Source organism: Empidonax traillii, unplaced genomic scaffold (assembly GCF_003031625.1).
Source record: "Empidonax traillii isolate 1590-97213 ecotype Southwest subspecies unplaced genomic scaffold, ASM303162v1 scaffold72:size2462915, whole genome shotgun sequence".
NCBI classification, from domain to species: Eukaryota; Metazoa; Chordata; class Aves; order Passeriformes; family Tyrannidae; genus Empidonax; species Empidonax traillii.
In genome coordinates, this window is record NW_020955265.1 from 1,801,316 (window position 1) to 1,823,624 (window position 22,309).

At 39.0% G+C, this 22,309-nt stretch overlaps 1 protein-coding gene across 2 annotated transcripts in view; it reads left to right on the plus strand.

Moving 5' to 3' along the window:
* Positions 1 to 21,902: 21,902 nt before the first annotated feature.
* The window catches only part of L3MBTL3 (L3MBTL histone methyl-lysine binding protein 3), a 78,585-nt gene continuing 78,178 nt past the window's right edge, over positions 21,903 to 22,309 (plus strand). The window contains exon 1 of one of the 2 annotated variants that reach the window (XM_027880568.1): positions 21,903 to 21,979. In XM_027880568.1, the coding sequence (XP_027736369.1) occupies positions 21,903 to 21,979 (77 nt within the window). Of the gene's footprint in view, positions 22,066 to 22,309 lie in introns of both variants that reach the window. The other variant, XM_027880570.1, reaches the window with a different exon arrangement.

Here is a 22,309-nt window from a genome sequence, read left to right on the forward strand (position 1 = left end):
TTGGATTCTTTCTAGAGATAATTAACCCCAATGAGCTACTTGTATCTAAGGAGCTGGCTTAATTAATAGCAAAAATAGTAAACAACATCTTTTGTTTTGTTAACTGACACTGTTGGCTTTGTGAACAAGTTCAATATACAGCTTGAAAGTATTGGCAAAGAAACCAATTTAGTGGGCTTTATTTATTCAAACTAGAAATTAATTTTATTGTTTGTGAATGGTGTGGATTGATAGAACTGAAAATGAAGTCTTCTGTTTATCCAGAGAGAAGCTATAACACAATTGCAGCAATGTAAACTTTCCACCCTGGCCCCACTGTATGTCTAAGAAGCAAGTTTAATTGCCTGTATTTAAAAAAAAATCAATATTTGGCCTTTCTGCTGAGAAGCCTAATGTGCTGATTAGCACAAGCCTACATTTTGAAGATATTCTGACATTTCCACTATTGTTAGTGGGAATTTTTGGTAAGTGCAGTGAAGCACTGAAAAATGTTTTTAGGACTAGGCCCACAAAAACAGAGGAATGGGCTGTAAAAATCACTGCTACATTTAGAGGAAAATACATCATGCTGGATCAAACAATTGGAGATAGGAAAGGCTGCTGCAGCTCCATGCCCCCAGGACGAGACTGTAGCAACATTGAAATGTATTCCCAGTCAGCACATGCACACATAGCACACATATATGTGCAACATCATACATATGCATATATATGTACATACATACATGTATGCCACACAGATCACAGACAGGGCCACGAACCACTTACATAAACACAAACAACACCAGTGGTCTCACTCTGCCCCCCTCATTGAGTGGGTTGAAGGCCCATTAGAGAGAAGACACATTTATGCACAAGGACAAGGCAGCTGGGTCAGCACTCAGTCTGCCCAGTAGTTGGCCTCTGGGTCCCAACTGCTGAGGCCAGGACATGCTGCGAACCCACTCCAGTTCGCACAGACTGGAGAGGCTTAGACTGTCACACACAAACACACTTTTCCACACTTGTTCCTTCACCAGTCACCTAAATCCCTCCTTTCCTGAAACAATCCCTCAGCCCTGAAACAATCCCTCAGCCCTGGCCATGTTGATCACCACCATTGGTCTACCCTGGCCTCCAATCGAGAGGCCTGGAGACACACCATCTATAACACTGCTGCTGCTTTTGAGAACACACGCAGGATCACTCTCGAGGAGAAAAGACAACACAGAAAGAATCGCGTCTCATCTATACCACCTGGGGAGTCTTTCTGCTGTACCTTCTGCAGCCAGACTTGTCTATCTTGCATTGGCCTCTTTAGCCATCAGCGCGCTTGTAGCAAGCATGGGTAGAGCCCTTCTCAGATCTGCGTTCGCGAAGCCTAGCCATGAATGAAATCCCTCCTTTGGTTCTGTCTCTAAACATCTCACAAAAAATACTGGGAAATCCCCAAAAATGCTCCTTCCCTGCATCCCATCCTCTGTCCGACCCCCTCAGCCTGAAAGGTGATCCAGAGAGAAGCTCCCAGTGACTCATCTTGATGGGTTTCACAAAGGAGCAAAGGAGCTGAGGCTTTCCTGATAAAAACCTGGAAGGCGTTTGCTTTTCAGGAGGCTGCAATTTGTGTTTCTGCCTGTGACTATATGTCAGTGCTCCTCTGGTCTTGCAGAGATGGATCAGTGATTTTCCTTGATGGGCCTGGGATTATCTATTTTAAAATTGATTCAGCTATAAGTATTATATGGTATGTGAAAGCTTTAACAAGTAATCACACGCTATGTGCGTGCTGGTAACATACAAATGCCCTGGATGCTCCTGGGCCATGTGGCGTGGCATGGCTGATGTGTCCTCACTCCAGCAGACAGAGTGGTTGCCCACAAGCTGCCTGAGGAGCATGACCAAGGCCTGTGCCACCCTCCCCGGCTGTGCGAGCCAGCACAGGCAAGAACCTTTCCTGACACCATCTTATTCAATGTGCAACCCCATTTCTCTTCCCAGGAATGTTCCCAGTCACTGTTTTAATTTACTCGTATAGTTGTAGCTGTAAAGCCTCTACAAAATGACCTAATGCTCTCATTTTTGTTCATTGCAGGCAGGTGTCCCCAGCACAGTCATACATGGCACTAATTAACCATCTCTTTCTGGTGCTCTTAGGAGAGATACCAGGATTGATTGGGCGTGGAAACTAAACTCCTTTTTCATTTGCAGAAGTGGCCCTTCTGATTGAAGGGCTGATTCCAGCGTGGGCAAAGTAGCAGAAAGAAATTTGCACTGCCAATAGCTATCATAAATGTGTTAATATACAGCTGGGGGATTGCTGGGGAACAACTATTGGGACACTTAGATGTTCACACGTTTCCCTTTGCTATCTAAACAAGGAGTTTAAATAAACCTGCCTCAGTGCTTTTTCACTAGGTCCTTAGGATTATGTAGTAAATTATTCTGCATACATTTTGTCCTGTTCATGGAGTATGCTTTTTCTGTTTATCTGTACTTAAGGAAAGTGATTGTTTTAGGAAGAGCAAGCTCATCAGCAAGAGATGCCTGTATAGAGGAGTCAGGATAAATTATGTATTTTCTTATTAGACTGAAAAGCACACAAATTCATGATTTTAGTTATTTGCCATCTTTAGTTTGAACTCATCCTTCTAATACAGGAAAATACAAGAATTCTAAAACTATTCTGATGTGGAATAAACCACATGCAGGGTGAATTTCCACCTACAAAATTTTCTCATTTATTTTGATTTTTCTGCAGTCATAGGCACACTGCATTTGCCTAGAAAATAAAAATGTGTTGTGTTGAAACGGTTGTGTTATTCACGTGCTTTTGTTCAGCAGGTTTGAAAATGAGAATAAAGATGGCACTGGGACATTGTCTGTTTTCAGACCTGTCATTTCTAGAGAAAAATTTCTTCTATTTACAGGTAAAAAGATATTTTTTCCAACTTTTTACTCAAAACTAATTTTGAATCTTCAAGTCAAGCACTGTAATACAATAGACAGCTTCTTCTCTCGGTTACACCTGTTGAACTTCATTATCTTCCATTCTGCCCTAATTACATATAGACAAACTCATTCACTTGACCTTGTTGACCCTACCATTAGAACTTTAATTAACTCTTGTGACTATGATCCATGGCCCAGAACAGAATGCAAGTCACTTTATCATAACTAGGTTCACAAAGGGAGGTAAAGTATATTTTCAATAAATTGAGCAATTGTCTGTGATCACTGAATAGGAGGATGAGTACAGATGCATTCAGTAACTCAGTGAGTTATATTTATATACTCAGTGTGTATATTTATATTTTTGACTACTACAGTGTAAGAAGACATATCATTAAGCTCTAAAATCTGATAAATTTTGTCATCTAAAGAATTTTCACTAAATTTTACTGCTCCTCTGACATCAGATCCAGCTGATATTTGTCAGAAAACAAACTAACAAAATTGTATTTATGACATCTCCAAAATGCATTTCAACAGCTCTTTAGTACAGCTCCAGTTTAATAGATTTCATTATTAAATGGTTTTCTGCAGGATGATAGCTAATGACATCCTAATATAAATTTCAACAGCCTAAAATTTTCTGTAAATCCAATTTGTCTCATCCCATTGCTCAAGTTTCCAGCATTTGGGGGATTCCCTTTCCAATTCAGGATACTCTAAAACTGAAGGACCTGTGTTCATAGCCGAGCTTTTGTCATTCTCTGGTTCCTGTCATTCACTGATGTTAGCTACTGCTAGCTATTGGCACGTCTTCTAGACTGACTGAACTCAGTTGGCTCTCAAATATTTCATGTCCATCATTATGGAAATGGTTCACAGTAGAATTTAGACATGCAGGACTCATACTTTTTTTGCTATCTTAAAATCAGGTCTAGGGACATTGTAATCTGACACTGGTTTTGATGGGGTTTTGAGGTTCTTATAAAAATTATGGAAATCCTTGTGCAGAAGGAAGGGCAGAAGTCTTTGCCAGTTCAAGTTTGAATCAATTATAAAATGCTAATAGCATTTTTCTATGTCAGGTACATTTCCTGTGTCATGATAAATATGGTAATATTAGTCAAGCCAGGAATAGCATAGTAAAAAAGATCATTTAAGTATTACAAGCAGATAAATGTCCAGTTACTTTTAAGAACAGCCAAATGAACATGAAAAATAGGGAAAATAAACCCACTCACATAAGTGCATAAGTACTACCAGGCCACCCAGAAACAAAAAGTACACCTTTTTTGCATTTCCTGAACAGACTCTGGTAGATGATTTAGGTAGGTATGGCTTGTGATCTCTAGCTGTGACTAGCCTTTCTATTAGTAACTCATAACCTTAACACAAACAATCTGACTTGGCTGTGTCACTGCTTTTCCACATGAACAGTTGCAGTTCCAGTCACTGAGATTACTCAGGTAGGGCCACAGTTTGGCTATGTAAAATTTTCAGTAATAGCATTTCTTTTTATCCCAGAGAGAGACTGACAGGAGCAGGAGATGGGTGAATTAGAAGGCATCTAATCATCAGTATGTTGTTACATCTTCTTTTATCTAAAACACTCCAGGTGATACATATTCAGTCATGCTATACAGAAAGTATTAGCACAACTGGAAATGTTTTTGTTAGACAGCTTGAGTAATGACATTTTTCCTGTCTGAATGCACAATGCTGGGTATACATGCAGTTATCCTTTGAGGTTTCAAAACATTTTTTCCCTGACAGTGTGAGTTTTCATACACCTCAGCTGATTTAATACACCCGGCTATTTAAAATAATCACGTACTGGTTTAAATTGCTGTCTGTGTTCAAAATAGTTGCCACTAGATGGCAAACTGATTGTGTGCAGCCTTCCACACAAAGGGAACATCTCTGCTGTGTGCTAGGTGACCAGGTGAACGTATTGCATCAAATTTATCCTGCCCTGATTCCGTTAAAACCAGTGGAATTACACCAGAGAAACAGATGGCTCTTTAACCTTATGTACTGAAAGCGCCTACAGTAAGTAAATATCATATTTGTTTCTGTTTGATTGTTTAAATCAAGTGTGTTGTACTAAGCCATTTAACTTCACATCACACAGGCAAAATGCAAGAGTTCAAGCCCATCATTCAGTTTTAGGTACCAGGTATATTCCATGGGACTCAAGAGATATTGATTGGCACATACTGACAGAGACAAAGGAGACTTGAAAATAAAAATCCCTTTTTATATGTGCCCAGTTGTACAGGACCTGTGTGAATGAGCACATTTTACAATGCCCAATCCTTCATGTGCTACAAATCTTCAATTTTGAGAATTTTGCATCCATCAGTTCACACAGAGCCTCATCTAGGGGCAGGACCTCTTATAGTATTATCCTTTCTTTTTCCCTCACAATATTGTAATAGTGGCTGACTTTTCTAAGTAGATGCTGCACATTTCCATTCACAAGTGCTCTTTGTGGTCACTTATAAAAACTCATTAACACATCAACACACTCAAGATCTTATTTTGATGAGTTTCACACCAGTATCACTTCATTGTTGTTATCATAATTCAAGAAAATGTTTTTGTGATCCTACATTAAAAACAATTGGCATAGGCCTTGTGTCTGTTAGTATACTTCTCTATTGTTCATTGGTCTGACATCAACTGTCAGAAACAGAGATCCCTTTTAAAACCAAGAGTTAGCCAAAAACTATCTTTCTTGCTTTATTTTACTTTCTTACATTTCAGATGTACATATATATAAATGTATACCTAAATGTTATGCCCTTGCTGTGTCATTAACTGATGTTGGTACCCATCTTGATCAGTTTTTATTTGAAATCTGAGTCTTCACCGATGATATTTTGTGAATTGTCTTTTTTGAGATTTAACAGTTCTTAAAGACAAAGGATTGGCAGTTGTACTGTCATTTTCTTATGAAAATAGGCTGGCGATTCAGACTTGTGATTTCTTTTTAACACTAGTTTACTGGTGGTATACCATCAAAAATAAAATTGGAATTCTGATTTAATTTCTATTGGTGTAGCAAATTGACAGTTTTTAAAAATAGGCAGAGGGTTTAGGACACGTCAGTACCTCAAGCAAGGTTCAGGCTAAAAAGATTTGCTTTAATCCAGTTCCTGAGAAAAAGTATAGTAGGTCCACTGAGCTGACTGAACAGCTGTGCAGTTCCCTCCAGTTTCACTAAGTCTGTGTCCAGTGAAGTGGTGTTTATTGCCACCCTCCACAGGCCTCAGTGTAGGCATCACCCTCAGCATGCTAGTTAAATTTCAACTGCGTAGTAAAGAAATCATTGCAATGGGATCTCATGCATAGGGTCATTAGTTATTCACCAGCAAGAATCAGCATGGCATTTTTCTGCCTCATGAGCAATTAGCAACCTGTAAGCAAGTTATCCTAAGTCTTTGGATATTCCTCTTAAGTACCAGAGATCAACCACACCTGGATATGAGACCTCAGGCAGAACAAATTCATGCTTTAAGGCTGTGCTGAAGATCTCTGCATCTATTGTCGTGCTCAGTATGTCCTCCCTACATACACAGATTTCCACTCATTTCATAGGGGAAAAGAAATAACCACAATAGATTTGGCAAGTACTGGAGAGGACTTTTTCTTCTTCTGATGCGTAAAGTGTGGTTCATTTTCTGAGATCACATCACCTGCTGGGCTGTCAACTCTTGCCATGGCCTTGGGCACAAGTGTTACCTTCTGTATCCTGTTTTCTGACTGTGGCTAACATATCTCTTACTTTTTTTGGGCATTGGAACCTTATTCATCTAACTTAATAGCTTAATTTTGAATGTAATACAGTAACACGTCTGGCTGAAACCTAATTGTATCCTACAGGATGTAAAGCTACAGGGTCTAATGGCTCCTTTTGGCCGTGGGCTGTGAAAACCAAAGATCATAAGTGCTGGAACTTGCAAGGTCACCTTAGTGCAACACTGAAAACAATGTTCTCAATTTTTTTAGCCAAAATGCTGGACCATTGATCTGAATATAAAGTTATGAGTTTTCCCTTGCAAATGAATTACAAATTAATTAAAAATTTAGCCCCTCCATCAGCGCTTTTTTTTTCATATAGAAGATAAGGGAATACAGTTCTTACCTTAAATCATCTCTTTTATGGTTTAAAGTGGCTCTTTTAAATAAAACTAAATGAATGTTTAAAAAAACTATTTAGTGTCTCTGATTAATCTCATGAACTTGTTTTCATTACATTGTCTTCCTTGGAGGAAAATTGCTTAGAGAAAGCTCCTGCAATATTTTAAATCTGTAATCCAAATTCAGTAACATTCTCACAACCTAGAAGGTTGAAGTCATTTTTTTGTAACAGATTGTTAACTTTTCCTATGAAAAAGGGATTATTTTTTTGAGACTGTGCACATACATCCTCATACACATTTAAAATAGCAAAAAATATTCCTTCTTTTTGAGTGACCTGTTTAGAAGAGAAAGGATTGTCTCTGCTATGAGAACAGTTGTGTTAGGAAACAGAACGGGGTCTCAGGAGTTTTTTTTATTTCTCCCTTAAACTTTCTTTGAGGAATTTAGTAGCCCTGAGATTTCCTGTGTATCTGCCGTCAATCTACAGTTATCTGGGAAAATAATATTTTCTGTACTATAAAGTTATCCAGATGTTTGGACTGGGGGAAGGTGATATGAGACCTGTTAATGCAAGGTGCCACAGTGCATACGTCCACAACGGGAAAAAAAAGAAAAAGGAAGAAAATATTACACACATTTAGCAAATGACAGATTCTATCTAAAGTTTCCATCATTTAATACTCTTAGTGAGTAATAAACTTAAATTTGTCTGTCCTATCTGCAGTTCTGACGCAGTTATTTGTGTCTGAATTTCTTTTTGTTTTGGTTTGGTTTTTGGTTTTTTCTTTTTCTAATTACAACATCATGAGCTGTAAACACCCCACGGGGATTAGGAATGCCCTGAGTTTGATTTCAGCTGAACCAAGCATGCTTATGGTTTCCCTAATGTAACCCTTTGCTTTCAGTCCTCTAGCCTGAGAAGTTACATAGCAAACTGTTCTGCTGTTAGGCACTCATGTGATACCTGACTCTCTAAAGGATATAAAGCAGTACTCTGAGTTTCATCCTCCCATACTACTACAAAAAATATTCCTTTTCTACCCCACATTTTTGACTCTGTATCTTCCTACATTAGCTGTCATTTTATGAACTCTACTTGTATGAAAGAATCACAGTCTGTGTTTCCTGAGTTTGAAAATAAAATTAATACAATACTTCAGACTGTCGTTCCATTTAAATTAATTTGTTGACATGATATTCCACTGTAACTCCAAACCGTAGTCCAGTTTCTCTTCAAAAGTGGAGGTTCTATTTTAGTTACAAAGCTTAACCACATAGGTTTTTATTCAGTAAATGCAAGCTACAGTGGCTTTCTCATTCCAAAACTATTTTTTTTTCTCCTTATGTATTTAATTCAAGAACATAGTTGACCCCTTGCATGAGATGAATCACAAGCTAACCAAAAGAGTGCCAAAAGCCCTGTAGGACTGAACTAAATGTTCAAGTTGAAACAAACAAAGCCATGTAGTTTTGCATAAATAAGAGAGTTGTTTAGTGAAATATTCAAGTTGAAATCAATTTTGGAACAAAAAAATTAATTTTGTTTCTCTATTTGGAGGAACATCTGGACCTGAAGAACAGTTTGAGGTGAGAAGCATTAACTGCCATAGAATGGGAAAGCCAAAACTGTTCTGTAATGTTCATTGTCCAGTGTGCCAAGGACCCAGCTTTTCAAGTCCTTGCATCTGAAGCCTTATTCCAGCAGAATTCAGCTATGACTAGCCAACGCTATTTCAAACTAGATCTCAGATCCATGGCTAGCTCTCTGAAAATGGGAAATTAGTGGCCATCTGGAAATTACTTGTTTAGTATTATATGAGAACTGTCAGAGGAAAAGAAGGAACCTAATTTTCAGCATCTCCATGCAGGTGGCTTCCCTTCTAGCAATCCACTGCTTAATGCATTTCACACCTTCTGACTGCCAGAGTCAATGAAGTAGGAGTTTTGTAACCTTCAATATATAACCTTGTGGAAATCTCCCAGAGGAGATTTCTTATAATGGGGTTCCCTGAGTAAGGCTGGATTTCTGTAGAAGAAATAGTCTATCATCATGCCACAAGAGTGTATCATTGTGCTTGTGCCCAAGGGTTCAAATTAAAGTTTCAAAAGCAGTGTCAATGCCGGCATTTCCTATGTGTTAAAAGTTTGCATTTAACCTTGCATTGCACCTTTAAGATGTTTTTTGACCCTCATTCACAGTCATCTTCATGCCTTTTACATTTCTGTCTTCTTACCTACCCCAATAGTTCAGCTTAAACACTGACCAGCTCCCAAACAACTAGAAAGTGCTCTTGCACTATCTAACCCCTGATATAGCTAGTGTTTTGTCCCCGTTCCTTGAAATCCTCATCTAATTCTCTTCACATATTTGTCCTGGTCACTTTGCTCAGCTAACCTCAGTATTCTTCCTTTGTTCCTCTTGGTTGTTTGTCGTCCTTTAAACCTCATCTTCCACTCAAGCTCCCAGTCCCAGTCTCCTGTACATACACATGGCTACTCATGGTTCCACCCTCTCACTCATCACACTCCTTCCCTTTCTTTCTCCGTGTATACAGTCACTAACTCCTAAATTTCACTTTTGTCTACACTGCACTCAAATTAATTTGTCTTCTCTTCTGCACTCTGTCAATAGAAAGGTCCCTGAAAGGCACATATTTTGTGGAGGTTGGCTATAATCACAGGAAGAATTAAGCCTCTGGAGCTCTGAGTAGGTCCACAGCTGAGACAGACTCTTTGGAATTTTCAGCTAAATATCTAGCTACTCTTTTATGAACCCTTACATAATGGAATTTTTCAAATGTGGATAGGTTTTTAGGAGGAGTGGCCTTGAATAATTCCTTAATGTAAGTCACCTCCACTCCTGTAATATTTAATATTTTTACTTCAATAACTGGAGGGAGTAAAACTTTGAATGTAAAAACCTACAGCATTTTCAGCTCTGGCAACATAACACATCTTTTATCTAGCTCTGTCCTCATAAAAGCTTACAGTATTTTATCTGCAAATGGAGAAACAAATAAGAAAATAATGCTAAGGAAAAGCATCTGGTAAGAAATTTTTCAGTCAAAATCCTTTGACAAAGTAACAGTAAGAGGTGTCTTGAAGTGAGAAATGTTGGGAAGTCTTCAGACTGTGCTACCAGATCCAATCACACTATATATAGTTACAAACATTGTGGATTAATTGGCTCCAGTGGAATAACTTCCAAGGTGCCAAACCTCAAAGCAACTTCAAGCTTTGTGTTTAAAAGGATGAAGAATATTCAAACAAAAATGAATCCATAAAAAGTGTCTTCCAAATGCTTTATACCATCCTCACAGAAATTCTCAAGGCTAAGACCCATCTTTCCAACAGTTTGCAAAAATTATGGTGTATATGATATATATGAAAACTGTTACATATTCTCATATATATAATACTTACCACAGAATCACAGAATATGCAGAGTTGGAAAGGACCCACAAGGATCATTGCGTCCAACTCCTGGCCCTGCACAGGGCAATGATAAGGTCATATTCCTATCTGTTTTAATTTAGACTGCTCATCTCTCACCTAGTTCCATGTTCCTTAGTAATTATTCCAGACAGGTCAAACTTGAGAGTTTTTTTTAATTCAACTTCTATACATAGGAATGAACAATTCGCATATTGAAAAAGTGAAATGTTTTCTCATCTTGAAGATCAGAATTGCTGATTTTTAAGCTACTTGTTAAGACTCAGTATGACTTTTTTAACTCAAGACATCTGAACAACATAATCCAAATTTTCAAAGAATCTAATGAATCCCCACTGAGTGGATGTTACTGCAAAATGTCCTACGTGATTCCTTTGATGTTTTTTTCCTATGGCAGCAGTGAAGAGCTGGCTAGAGGCTCACAGGAAGAGATCACTGCTCAGACTCTACTGAGTCCAAGAGCACCAATACTTCCTGCACCTCGAATCTGTAGACATTAAGATTTTACACTTTTTTTCTTGCTTGTAAAAGACCAAGTGATTCATATCCACACAGTCAAGGCAGCATGTCTTTGGACTGCCAGAGGGGCATGGGAGGTGTTTGGTTTTGTCAGGAAGCAGAGATTCTTGTCAATTTGTTTATTAAGAACCACTTTCTTCTTTGTGACGCTGCTTGCTGGGAATAATTACTTAGCAGACGAACTGCTGTCAAAAGCTAGGTTCAGAAGTCAAAAAGGGAAATCTTTGAATGAGCTACTTATTTACCCATCCCCAATGAGCTATTTGTGGCCCACAGAGTTTTTAATATGTGGATGACAGAAACATTTTAAATTTGCCATCTGAGTCTACAGGATCTCTTCAGTTACATTGGATTGGAGTGACGGGGGTGGATGAGCGGGGATGGGAGCTATTACTGGAGCTGGGGAAATCTCCCACCTGTGCATTCCAGACCTGGGTGAACCTCAGCTGCTCTTTCAAAGGCTGCACAGTTGTGCAAAGTCACTGCAAGTTGCCAGGGCTGACATAATACTGCATCACACTGGGTGAGTTTTTAGGGATGACCATCCCAGGAACATTTAAGCTGATATGGAGCCCCAGAACATTTGGAAGCTGAGAACAGATTAATGAAAGGAAATTAAATTTTTATTATGTCATCTGCAACTTAATACCCCTGCTATGAAATGGCCATCCTTATACAAAAAAAAAGAAATAATTTGCAAACACCTATTGAGACTTTGATTCAGGTTTGAGCAATTGAATTCCTCTCTTCTGCAGTTTTAAAACCATGCTTTTAAACTAGATTTCCTATGTTTTCCAGTTGCCAGGTATGGGATTATTGCAGGTAAATTTTAAATCAATTCGGCGAATGGTATACACCCAAATCTGCCCAGAAAATTCTAACTTTGCTTACAGATCAGTTGTTCAGATGTTTCCTTTTAGAAAGTTGTTAATTAAGGTTTCACAAAGCCATTGAGTCCAATAGGAAATACCAGAAATATAAGACCAGATGAATCTGTACTGCTCAATGCAGTCTGTAGAGAGGGTTACACGCTGCAGTTTCATATAAATACAATTGTAACTTCGTTTAGTTGTTTTAATTCACATAGCTTATATCTGGTCTCATAGATAGTTTTTCCTGATGCCAAGCATATGTAAAACAGAATGATTTTTATTTTTATTAACATTCACAATGTCAGAGGTATTTTTACATCCTAAAGTTCCAATGTATAAACACACGATCCACGAAACCCACGAGGTTTTGGCTCCAGAAATACTCGATCGTTTTTAGACTTGGGCAAAATTTTCAAAATGGTATAGAGGTTTTTGAGCCCAGTTTCCAATGGGAATTAATATCCTATTGATCTCTCTGGGCTTTTGGCTGACCAGTCACTGAGTGGGTTTACAAAGGTATTTTATCTTCTAATTTTTTTATTTTGCCTAATTTCAAAAAAGCATATATAATGACTACACTGTTGCAATCTCACACAGACACATAGAGAATAAGGTAGTCACATTGTCTGAGGGATCAGGGTCCTCTTAACTATAGCGCTGCATTTAGTTTAAAACATCAGCATTGCTATCTAACTCACGAAGTACCTGAAATATTGGCATGATTTCTGAGTCTATCTGATCATATGTGCTAGCCGGAGAAATCATCAGTTATTACGCAGAACTGATTTACCACATATCTGACTGATCCTGAATTACTGCAAAATTCTGATGTAGAATTCTTTTTTAATTCAGTCCACTCAGATACAGAAGCAAGAAAAAAATTATTTGGACGGGTCTTCAATAACCAGTGCAAGATGACCTTGTGGTTTAGATTAGTTTTAAGAGAACCAGGCTCTGTATCATGGAGAATGCTTGGTTTTGGCTCTCATTAACAGTCAACTGAAACACATCTGAGTCAACACATGCTGAAATGAAGCTCTCTCTCAGCTAAGCTGAGGTGGCAACTGGAGCCTTAGTTTGCCTCAAGTGGCTACTTTTACATCTGTGTTAATGCAGAGAGGCTAACCAGTGTAAAAGAAGCCCAGGTTTTGCCCTTTCTATTCTGTCCGTGATTGTTTAGATTTACGTGTTATTGGTGAAGCAACCAGATCTAGGCTGCAGAAATACCTGCTCCTGCCCCCTTCTGCCTCATATTTTGAACACTACATTAGAGGTACAAGGAGATGCAACAAAAATGAAGAAATGGAAAAAAATTAGAAATGGTTATCATTCTAATTTCCTATTTTCAGTCACTCATTACTTCAAGAAGTATTTTAGGCTGAAATTTTTCATGCTTAGCTTCTACCAACATTCATTTTTCACCTATTAGGGAATAGTTATGAAAGAACAATAGGGAACGTTTCCCTCTTATGAAAGGATTTTTGTGACATTGTAAATAAATAAATGCTATAGACAATAAAATTAAAAATTTGAAATAGAAATTGGCACGGAAATATTCATTACTTTGGAGTACATCATGCTCTTACTGTGAAGAAAACTAATTCTGAGTTAACTAAGTGTTAAGCATTCGCAAGTTGGCTTTGAGCACCAGTAATGCCAGCTATAGTTAAAGAAAGGTGTTCTTGTTGTACACAGTTTGTTGATTTAGGAACAGATATTTCTTGATAAAATAGTCTGTATATATTGTGAAGTATTAAATATTCACAATTATCATGTTATACTTGCATTTTTTTTAGCTTTGAAGAGAACTACAACTTAAAATATTTGCAATATACCATGTCAGCTTGTGAATTTTCAAGCTGTGCAAGAGAGGGGTGGCAAAAGCAGTTGTAAATACACATTGGTTTGAATTCCAGCCAAGCATCTACCTTGTCTGCCATGCACATATGCATGTGTCTGTTTCTATAAGCATGTCTTGACATATTAGCTATTACAGCAGGTGAAACAGCATATACAGTAAGTTTATATAATGTTTCCTACTCTATTTAAATCTGCAGCTGCAGATTCCCTGATTTGTGCAGAACTGTGCTCACTAGAGACCTATTCTGGTGGGTTGTAGGAACCCAAACAAAACTGAGGCCTATACCAGAAATGAAAAAATCTTAATTTTGCATATTATTTTTCTATCCAGCTTCTTCTTTTTCTTAGACTATGTCATCTTATATCAATCTTCTGATACTAATGCAAATCTTTGTACTCAGAACTGGATACCCAACTTCCCTACAGAATGGTGTTGCACCAGGAAGAAAAACTGTTCATGTTTTGGCTCACATGATTGTAACACAACATATTGCAGAGCTCCATAGATGCCTAATATAGGCCAAATATAACATGCTTTTCTTTATAGAAGTTCATTTATATAGGCGCTTTCTGCCTTCCGTAAGTAAATTATACAAGAAATAGCATTTTATTATAATATGATCCTGTTGTTATAGATGTGGGTCAGTCTATTTTTATGTGTCCTTACATAACTCAATTATTTGTTCCCAGCTGAAACTTGGCTTACATTCCATAGAGAAGAGCAACTCTGTAACTTACCAAAGTAGTTTAATATAAATAAATATATAAATATATAGAGAGAATATATACTCTTCTTGCTCATTAAGATACATTTGGGTAATATCTCTTTTTCATTGGATTGATGCTCAGAACTATCTCATCCAAAACATATGAAGTTGGAAATATGAATGGAAAGAGGTCATCATCATGTAGCAGACAGGTTTTAACAAAAATTCCTGAACTAAGAATGGCAATTCAGATATTCCCATAGTCTGTAATGTAAGGTGCGTATCTGAATTCACTGCATATTTAATAAAAACACGAAACTTTTAATGTACCTGTTTGAATCCCACTCTGAGGAATGTGCACCCACTGACTTTCTATGAAGCCTTAGCTCCAAACTCAGTACATAAGAGAGGCACCATAAGTTAGTCCTTGAGAACAGCCCCTAGGTGAGGTTTGTATACTAGCAGTACACTTACACATCATCATCATTGTCATTATTTCTTGAATAAAGAGAAAAATATGCATGGTGTTTTCAGGATGATCAAATACTTATGAAATTACTATATCTATGCTTACTCAGAGGACTGGTGAGAGGGGAAGAGACTTTCTCTTTGGAGCTAGAGAAATCCATTGTTGGTTTTTAGCCAATGATCGCAAAGTTCTTCTGTGATTTTTTGGACACTTACAACTTTTAATTGTTCCCTGGGAACTTGCCAACACCCCTAAATGCAGTATTTGTGCACTGCAAATCTAAAAGTCCTTCAGTCTTAGATTAATTTTTTCCAATTTAAATATTTGGAGGTTAGGTAGAAAAGGGTAGACATGCTTCTCAGTAAAGTACCATAATAATATTAATGTTTATACACTTGATGTTTCCATGCTACATCATTTTCTTTCTATAATTTAAGGCACAGAGGATTTCAATTTGCAAAGAGTTCCCAGGGGGTAAGAAGCTAGGAGGGTTTGATACAAAGTGTTATGTGAAGCTTATCTTGGAACATGTGAAAATGAACTAGTTTCAGCAAAAGTATCATTTTTGAAGTTCTGTTCCTCTTGAAAGCTTAAGAGCACGCATCAGTTCTATTATCAGTGGATACTGAAATCAAATCATTTTGTGGGGAACTGTAAATATAAACCAACATGAGGTGGTTCTTCCACAAATAGGCATCAGCCTGCACAGACTACTAACATATACAGTTTTGTACTCAGAGCAAAAGAATATCCGGCCTGCTTTGTTGTGGTAGCCAGGAGACTGAGTTCTCCATTGAAACGTGTTTGTCGAACCTCAAATTCTACAGCAAACAGGTACTCCCAACTCTTACTATTGTGTGTAATTATTTAATTAATATTAGTTCACACTCATCACTATTTTCTAGATAATAAATGAGATTTTGGCAGATTGATTTACTAGAATGAGGGGTTAGCACAGAACTTAAAAGTCCAGCACAAAAACTCCTTTTCACTTACTGAAGCCACTACTTACATTTACATTTACATTTACACTCACGTTACATTTACTATTTACATATACGGATATATTCATAGCACAATGCCCACTATTCCAGCCCAGGAATTATATGAGTTGACTCCGCAAAGCCTGATGACTCAGGATCATTGGCAATGGAATATAAATTTCTCAGATTCTGAATAATCCATTCGTTGTCAGTCTCTGAAACAGGCCCCATTAATATTCTCTGTTGCTTGTCAAAGAGGGGAATGCTGTTGCTGCATACCCACATGACACAACATCACTGGAATAATGTTATAAAAGACTCATCTTATTGTTCTACAAGGGATGTTGGACCTATCAGCAAAAAGGAGATACTTTGTTGCTTCAATTGCAGTCACATTTGGTAGGCCTAGTGGATACCCATTCTCCTGCAATCTTAACTTTGAATTCTCAGGTGAGGAAAACCTCTTCTCAGTGTCCAAAAAAGCTTTGTTCAATGTTTCCTACAGCCTAGCTGATTTCTGGTTTCCTTCTACTGCCTTTAAGTGTTGGCATCAGGCTTTTGCATCAGCCGGGGCAAAAGGAAAAATCTCTTTGCTCAGTGTAAACCTGTGCATTATCCCACATACATCAAGCATGTATTGCCTGTTATATGCAATCTGTCTTACATCATCAGTATCTTTTTTTCAAAAAGGGGGTTATTTACTTGTTGGAACACACTATTAGACAAAAAGGATTGAAAATAAAGAAAGAAGAGTCTGCATGAACACTTTGAGTCATCTGCTCTTACATCTAATACAAGCAATATTTGGGATTCTTTCCTCTTCATCTACTGTGTACCAATTTTTATTTTACTAGGAATGTCCACATGTGGTTGTGAGTCACTAAGTCTGACACGTGTTGCTCTAAAAACTCTTCTATTGCTCTCCAGGGAAAGCAAGTTAGAGCAAGTTCTCACCCTGCCATTGTGTCTTAAGGACCTTGGATGGGACTTCCTCCTCTTTTCCCTATGCTGCCAGGCTTTGCTGTCCAAGAAGACCCACAGCATGAGTTAGTTATTCACTTCCAGACATTTTTCAGCAGCAATTATAGATCCAGAAATTCCACAAACAATTATCAAAATAACCCCTGATTTTGTTGCCTATTTCAATGGAATTGTTTTCCACCTAAGGAGTGCAGACTGCAACCGTTTCTCATTCAACTCCTGTTCCCGAGAGAGATGTTTGTTCCTGTGCTGCCTCATCAACTTGCCTTCTTCGTGCTTATTAAAAATACAGCCTTAGCTCTCAGAGCAACTACTAGCTTTTGGATGACAGGTCTGGAGTATCCAGCCTGAACAGGCTGTCCAATGTAATGCTCTGCTGCAAGGCTGTTGGAATCTTAAGCACAGTTGGAGTCAAAGCCTTTTACTAAGGGAAATGATAATGGCCCCTATATGTAGAGTGTGCCCACACACCTTAGAAAAGAGCATGCAGGAATACAGCTCTATATCAAAAAGAGCCCTGTGGTGGTTTCCCTCTTTCCCACTCATAATGAAGATATTTCTCATTACTGTCCCTTCAAACTTCATCTAGTAAACTCCATTTTTAAAGACTGCAAATCACCTGCTGCTTCCAGCTTTGCCTGACATAGGCTCCCTCCCTTCTTCCCCCTTTCCTTCCTTGCTCCCTTACACCCTGTTTGCTCCTTTCCACACCACTTCTCCTCTGTGCTAAGTCTCTCTTTTACTACTCCCCTCACCTTTCCCCTCCCACAGGAACTTTATTCTTGCCCATTTCTTTTGACGTACCATCCATTCCAGATCACACAATCTCTGCCGTAACTTTAAACCTCTCCTCTCTTGCACTTGAAACGGTGCCCTCTTCTGCTTCCTTCAACTGATTGAAGATTTGCCAGCACTCCAAGCCCTTCCCTAATGTCCAACCCAAATATCCAAGCTTCTAACTTCATCCCTCTCCTGGCTCTAGAGTCCTCATCAATATTACTAATTTGCACTTGACCCAGTCTTATAAATTACTTTTTCTGTTTTTACTATTCATTATGATAGTTCAATGCTTCCTAAACTTTCCATAGGCAATATTGCTTTGGATTCAGTTATGCACTGACAATCCCATAACTGCCCTATCTGCCTTGAATTTCTTCAGGATGAAGACTGTATCGAAATCTTTGTAGTTTTGCAACTTAGAAATCTTTGAAACTCCTACTTTTATAATGCCTCAAAACACCTAGTTTTGGAGAAACAAGCTACCCAAAGCTGTACCTAGACTGCATCCAGGTACACATTGGGCTGAAGTCTGTCTGGAAAATGCTTCAAGAATTCATGCTCCAGTTTCCTTCCCAGGAAAAAAAGACCATTGTGCACCCAAGCCTCACTCTGGTAGGGAGCTAGGATGTGGGCCAGGGCAGGCACACATATTTGAAAGCTAGGAAGTATTACTGGTTCGCCAGTTTAGTGTGACAACTGAATCAATTTGGATAATTATTCCGGGATTAGTGGCAAAACCAATCAATTCTATTGATAATAAGTGAGTCATTATTTCTTCACATCAGTGTGGATATCAAGTTCTCTGGAGAGGGAGACAGCGCAGTTGAGGAAAACTGGAATCACCATGGTCTGCAATTTGCTTGCCTTTATTGCTAGATGACCACATACACTATCTCTCCTTATCCCCAGTTTCTTCAAGCTTTCACACTTCAATTTTCTTGACTTAGAGTTCTACATAATAATGTACACAATATTTTTCCTAGTGATTGCCCTCAAGCCCTCATTCCTGTCCTCCAGGTTGGGGAAGAATGGTAGACAGATGACTGTTGGTGGTGAGAAAGGCCACACAACCAGCTGCACACATTGCTACAAGAAGAGTGATAAAACATCCTGTGCCGGCTATTTTTTATTAATAAAGCCATCTTTAAGGCATCTTCATCTGTATTGCAGAAATCAAGACCCCCAAAATGTCAAGAAATTTGATAAAACATAAGTACTGATTCTCTTTTTCTCAGTTTATGTAGATAATTGCTGAGGAACCATTAGATCACATGATGGTATGAACTCAACTGAATGGATAACATATATTTCTTTGCTCTCATCCCCTTAAATGGTATTCAAGATTTGGAATTTGGAAGCCATGTATATGGATGTTCATGCACATGCTCTTAGAAAAATAATCAGTATTTGGCTACAGCACAAACACCTATTCAGTGAGTTACAAGAATACTCAGAGAGAGACCAAATTTAGATGCTCCAAAATCTGTCATTAAACATACTGCCAAAATCATATTAAATGCCATACTTACATATAGAAAACAAGTGTTCAAAATTCTCTGCCTTTGGAATACAGATGGAGGTCTAGTATTAAATAAAATGGCAACAGGACTAATGTTTAAAGAACGTATTTTAATAATGTGTAATCTATTTTTATTCAATAAATTTCTATTGACAAAATAATGGGTTTATTATACATCACGATCTAACACATTATGATTAGGGCAAAGATCAAAGAAGTGACAGAGAACAACAGAGGTACCTGTACACAGGTCCTTTTATTTTAACCAAAGAGCATCAATTTGAAACTTACTGAACCAATAAAGGAGCTTGTGCTGTTTCAAATCCTTGGTTTCATTTACCAATATACACTTTTTCAATATACATCGTTTCCCACGTGTGTCATCCTTTTCTGTAAGGGGCTACACTCCTATGACTATGTTTCCCTTTAAGATTTTCAGAGGAAAGGGACAAAATTTTTCAAGCATAAATAAAACAACAGCAGATAACTCATGAGTTGTATTCTTAGAAATGTATTTTTGTAACAGGGTGTGTTGCACCCTCCCCCAAAACATCAATATTGTCTGGAGAATAATCAGTACAGGTTGAGCATCCTAAAGAGTTTAAATACCAGCCAACTTAATGTTACAATAGAACAATCTAGTTATTTGGCAAATATCTGACTTAAAACATTTCCCAACATTGGGAAATCATTTTCCAAAAAGCACTGAATTACTTCAGTTACAGTTTATTCTTTGTTTCTAACACATAAATTTCCTCAACTAAGAGTTTACTGGTGGAAAGTAGGAATTTTCTCATCCTTCACTATTTTTTGCATCTGTGTTTTAGAAGAGTTAAAGTGTATGTTATCACTAATTATTACAATTAGGTTAATACTGTTTTCTGTAATTAGTTTCTAATGAACATATGTTTATTGATGAAAACTGCAGCCTATATGCAATGCCATTTCAGCTGAAGGGGTGGGAGAAGTCTCGTCATAGCTCCTCATAACTACAACGTATTCTGCTTAGGCACCAATCCTGCAAACACTTAGGCATGAGCCCCATTTTACTGCTGTGAAAAAAAATTAATTGAAATAAATAGAAATTGTCAAGACAGTTTGGCAAAAACCTAGTTGTCTAAATTGTTTGAGCATGGGTATAGTTTAAGGGAGCAGAGTTGTCAAGCTTGATTCTTAAATATTTTAACACACATTCTGAAGTAAATACTCTACTGAATAGATGCTGAGACTAGGAAGTCCTGTCAGAGAATGGCCCATCTCTATCCTGTGTGCAGTGCAATGTTGTCCCCATCACGGGGATCATTTGCTAATACAGTACATATCCATAATAGCACAAAGGTTTTCTTTAGTTTTGTTATTTGTATTTACTAGTATTGATGTCTAACTTACATTTATTCCTGGCTATTAGTATTCATTATTATTTCTGTTCTAGTAATTTGGGCCAAAGTTGGCAGCGTAATTGTAGAAGGGAACATATATAAAATTAAGACAAAGTTTGGTCATTGATCACTACTGGGATTAACAAAAGATAAACTGAGATTTTAGAGTGGTTTTAAGAGATATATGATAATATGCCAAACCAATAAAAATTCAAAATTCACTTCTCCAGTTCTTGCCTTTAGGACAGAGTGATCTTAGAGAGATAGTCTGAAAAAATATTTAGGACTGGTATAATGGTGTTCTGTGTTGTTTTATGCTTTGCTCCAAACTACATATATATATATATATATATATATATACACATACACAGAGTTTTAAAAGTATCTTATATACATCTGATTGCAGTCCTCCATCTTCCCTCCTCTCCAGTTAGGCCCCATGTAGGTCTGTCTTGTGTAATGTTCTTTTGCTAACAGACCTCCTTGCAGGTGAAGGAAGTCCATCTGGGAGAATTCCATGAAATAGTAAGGGCCTTCAGTTTTTACTGTTTTCTGAACCAGTAACAGAAAATAAATGCTGAAGATGGCATTTTTCTTTGGGAATATAGGGCCCCGATGGAGAGTATTAAGGAAGGTGGCATATTTGATACTAGTTTTATTTTGTAAGCTGTCTAGGTTGCAGATGAGACGAGGCCCATCACAAGGACCACGTCCGTACTGAACGGACGCTGTATTTCGGGAGCGCAGGAGGAGCCTGGCTCCGCGCTGCCTGGCCTCAGACGTCCACCCCGGGCGTCCCCTCGCCGGCCGCACCGCGGGGCAGCCCCTCTCCGGCAGGACCCGCACTCTCCTTACAGGAGCCCAGCTGTTCTGCTTCTGCCCCACGTCTCCTCCGTGCAGAGGACGGGGCCAAGAGCCACAGACAGGCTCACCCTGGTCGCCCGGTGCCCACCACCTAACCTCAGCAGCACCTGTCGGGGACCCCCGAGGGCCGCACCTCCCCTCCCTCCCCCCGAAAAGTGCAAGAAGGCATTATTTTTGAAAGCGCCCCAAATAGCGCGCGTCTGCTGCACAAGTCTCCTTATTATTCCTCCAGTGTCGGCAGTGAATCAGGGGGAGGATGAACCTCCGTCGGAGCCCTTGCCGGCGGCCGCGTTTTGGGCGAGGGCCGTGCCCGCCGCCGGTCGGCGGGAGCCGGGTGCGGGCGGCCGGGGCGCAGCGGCAGCGCAGGCGAGGGAGGAAGAGGAGCCGCGGCGGCGGCGGCGGCGGCAGTTTCCCCTTTCCCCAGCCCTGGCTCCGCGGGCGCATGCTCACTGTGCCCGCAGCCCTGGACCATATTTGTCAGGACTACTCGAGAGACGGAGAAAGAGAGAATTTGGGGGGGTAAGGAGCGGCGGGTTCCGATCTGATCCGCAAGCCGTGTAGGGAGCCGCGATGGCAAAGGCTGGTGACGGGTTTTAATTTTCCCCCCTAGGTGAGGATGAAAGTTAGCGAGAGCGCGAGAGATAAAGGGAGAGACGCACCTCCTCTCCCTCCCTTACGAAACGTATCTGGGGAAGGGGAGGGGGGCTTCTCCCCCACCACCTCGAGCAGAAAGGATGGAAGTTAATGCCGGGGAAAGTGGGCAAGTGACTCGCAAGTGGCTGGGGAGCGGCCGAGGCACCGGGGATCTCACTAAATCATAAGTGTACGAGTGTGAAAGAGGAACAAAAG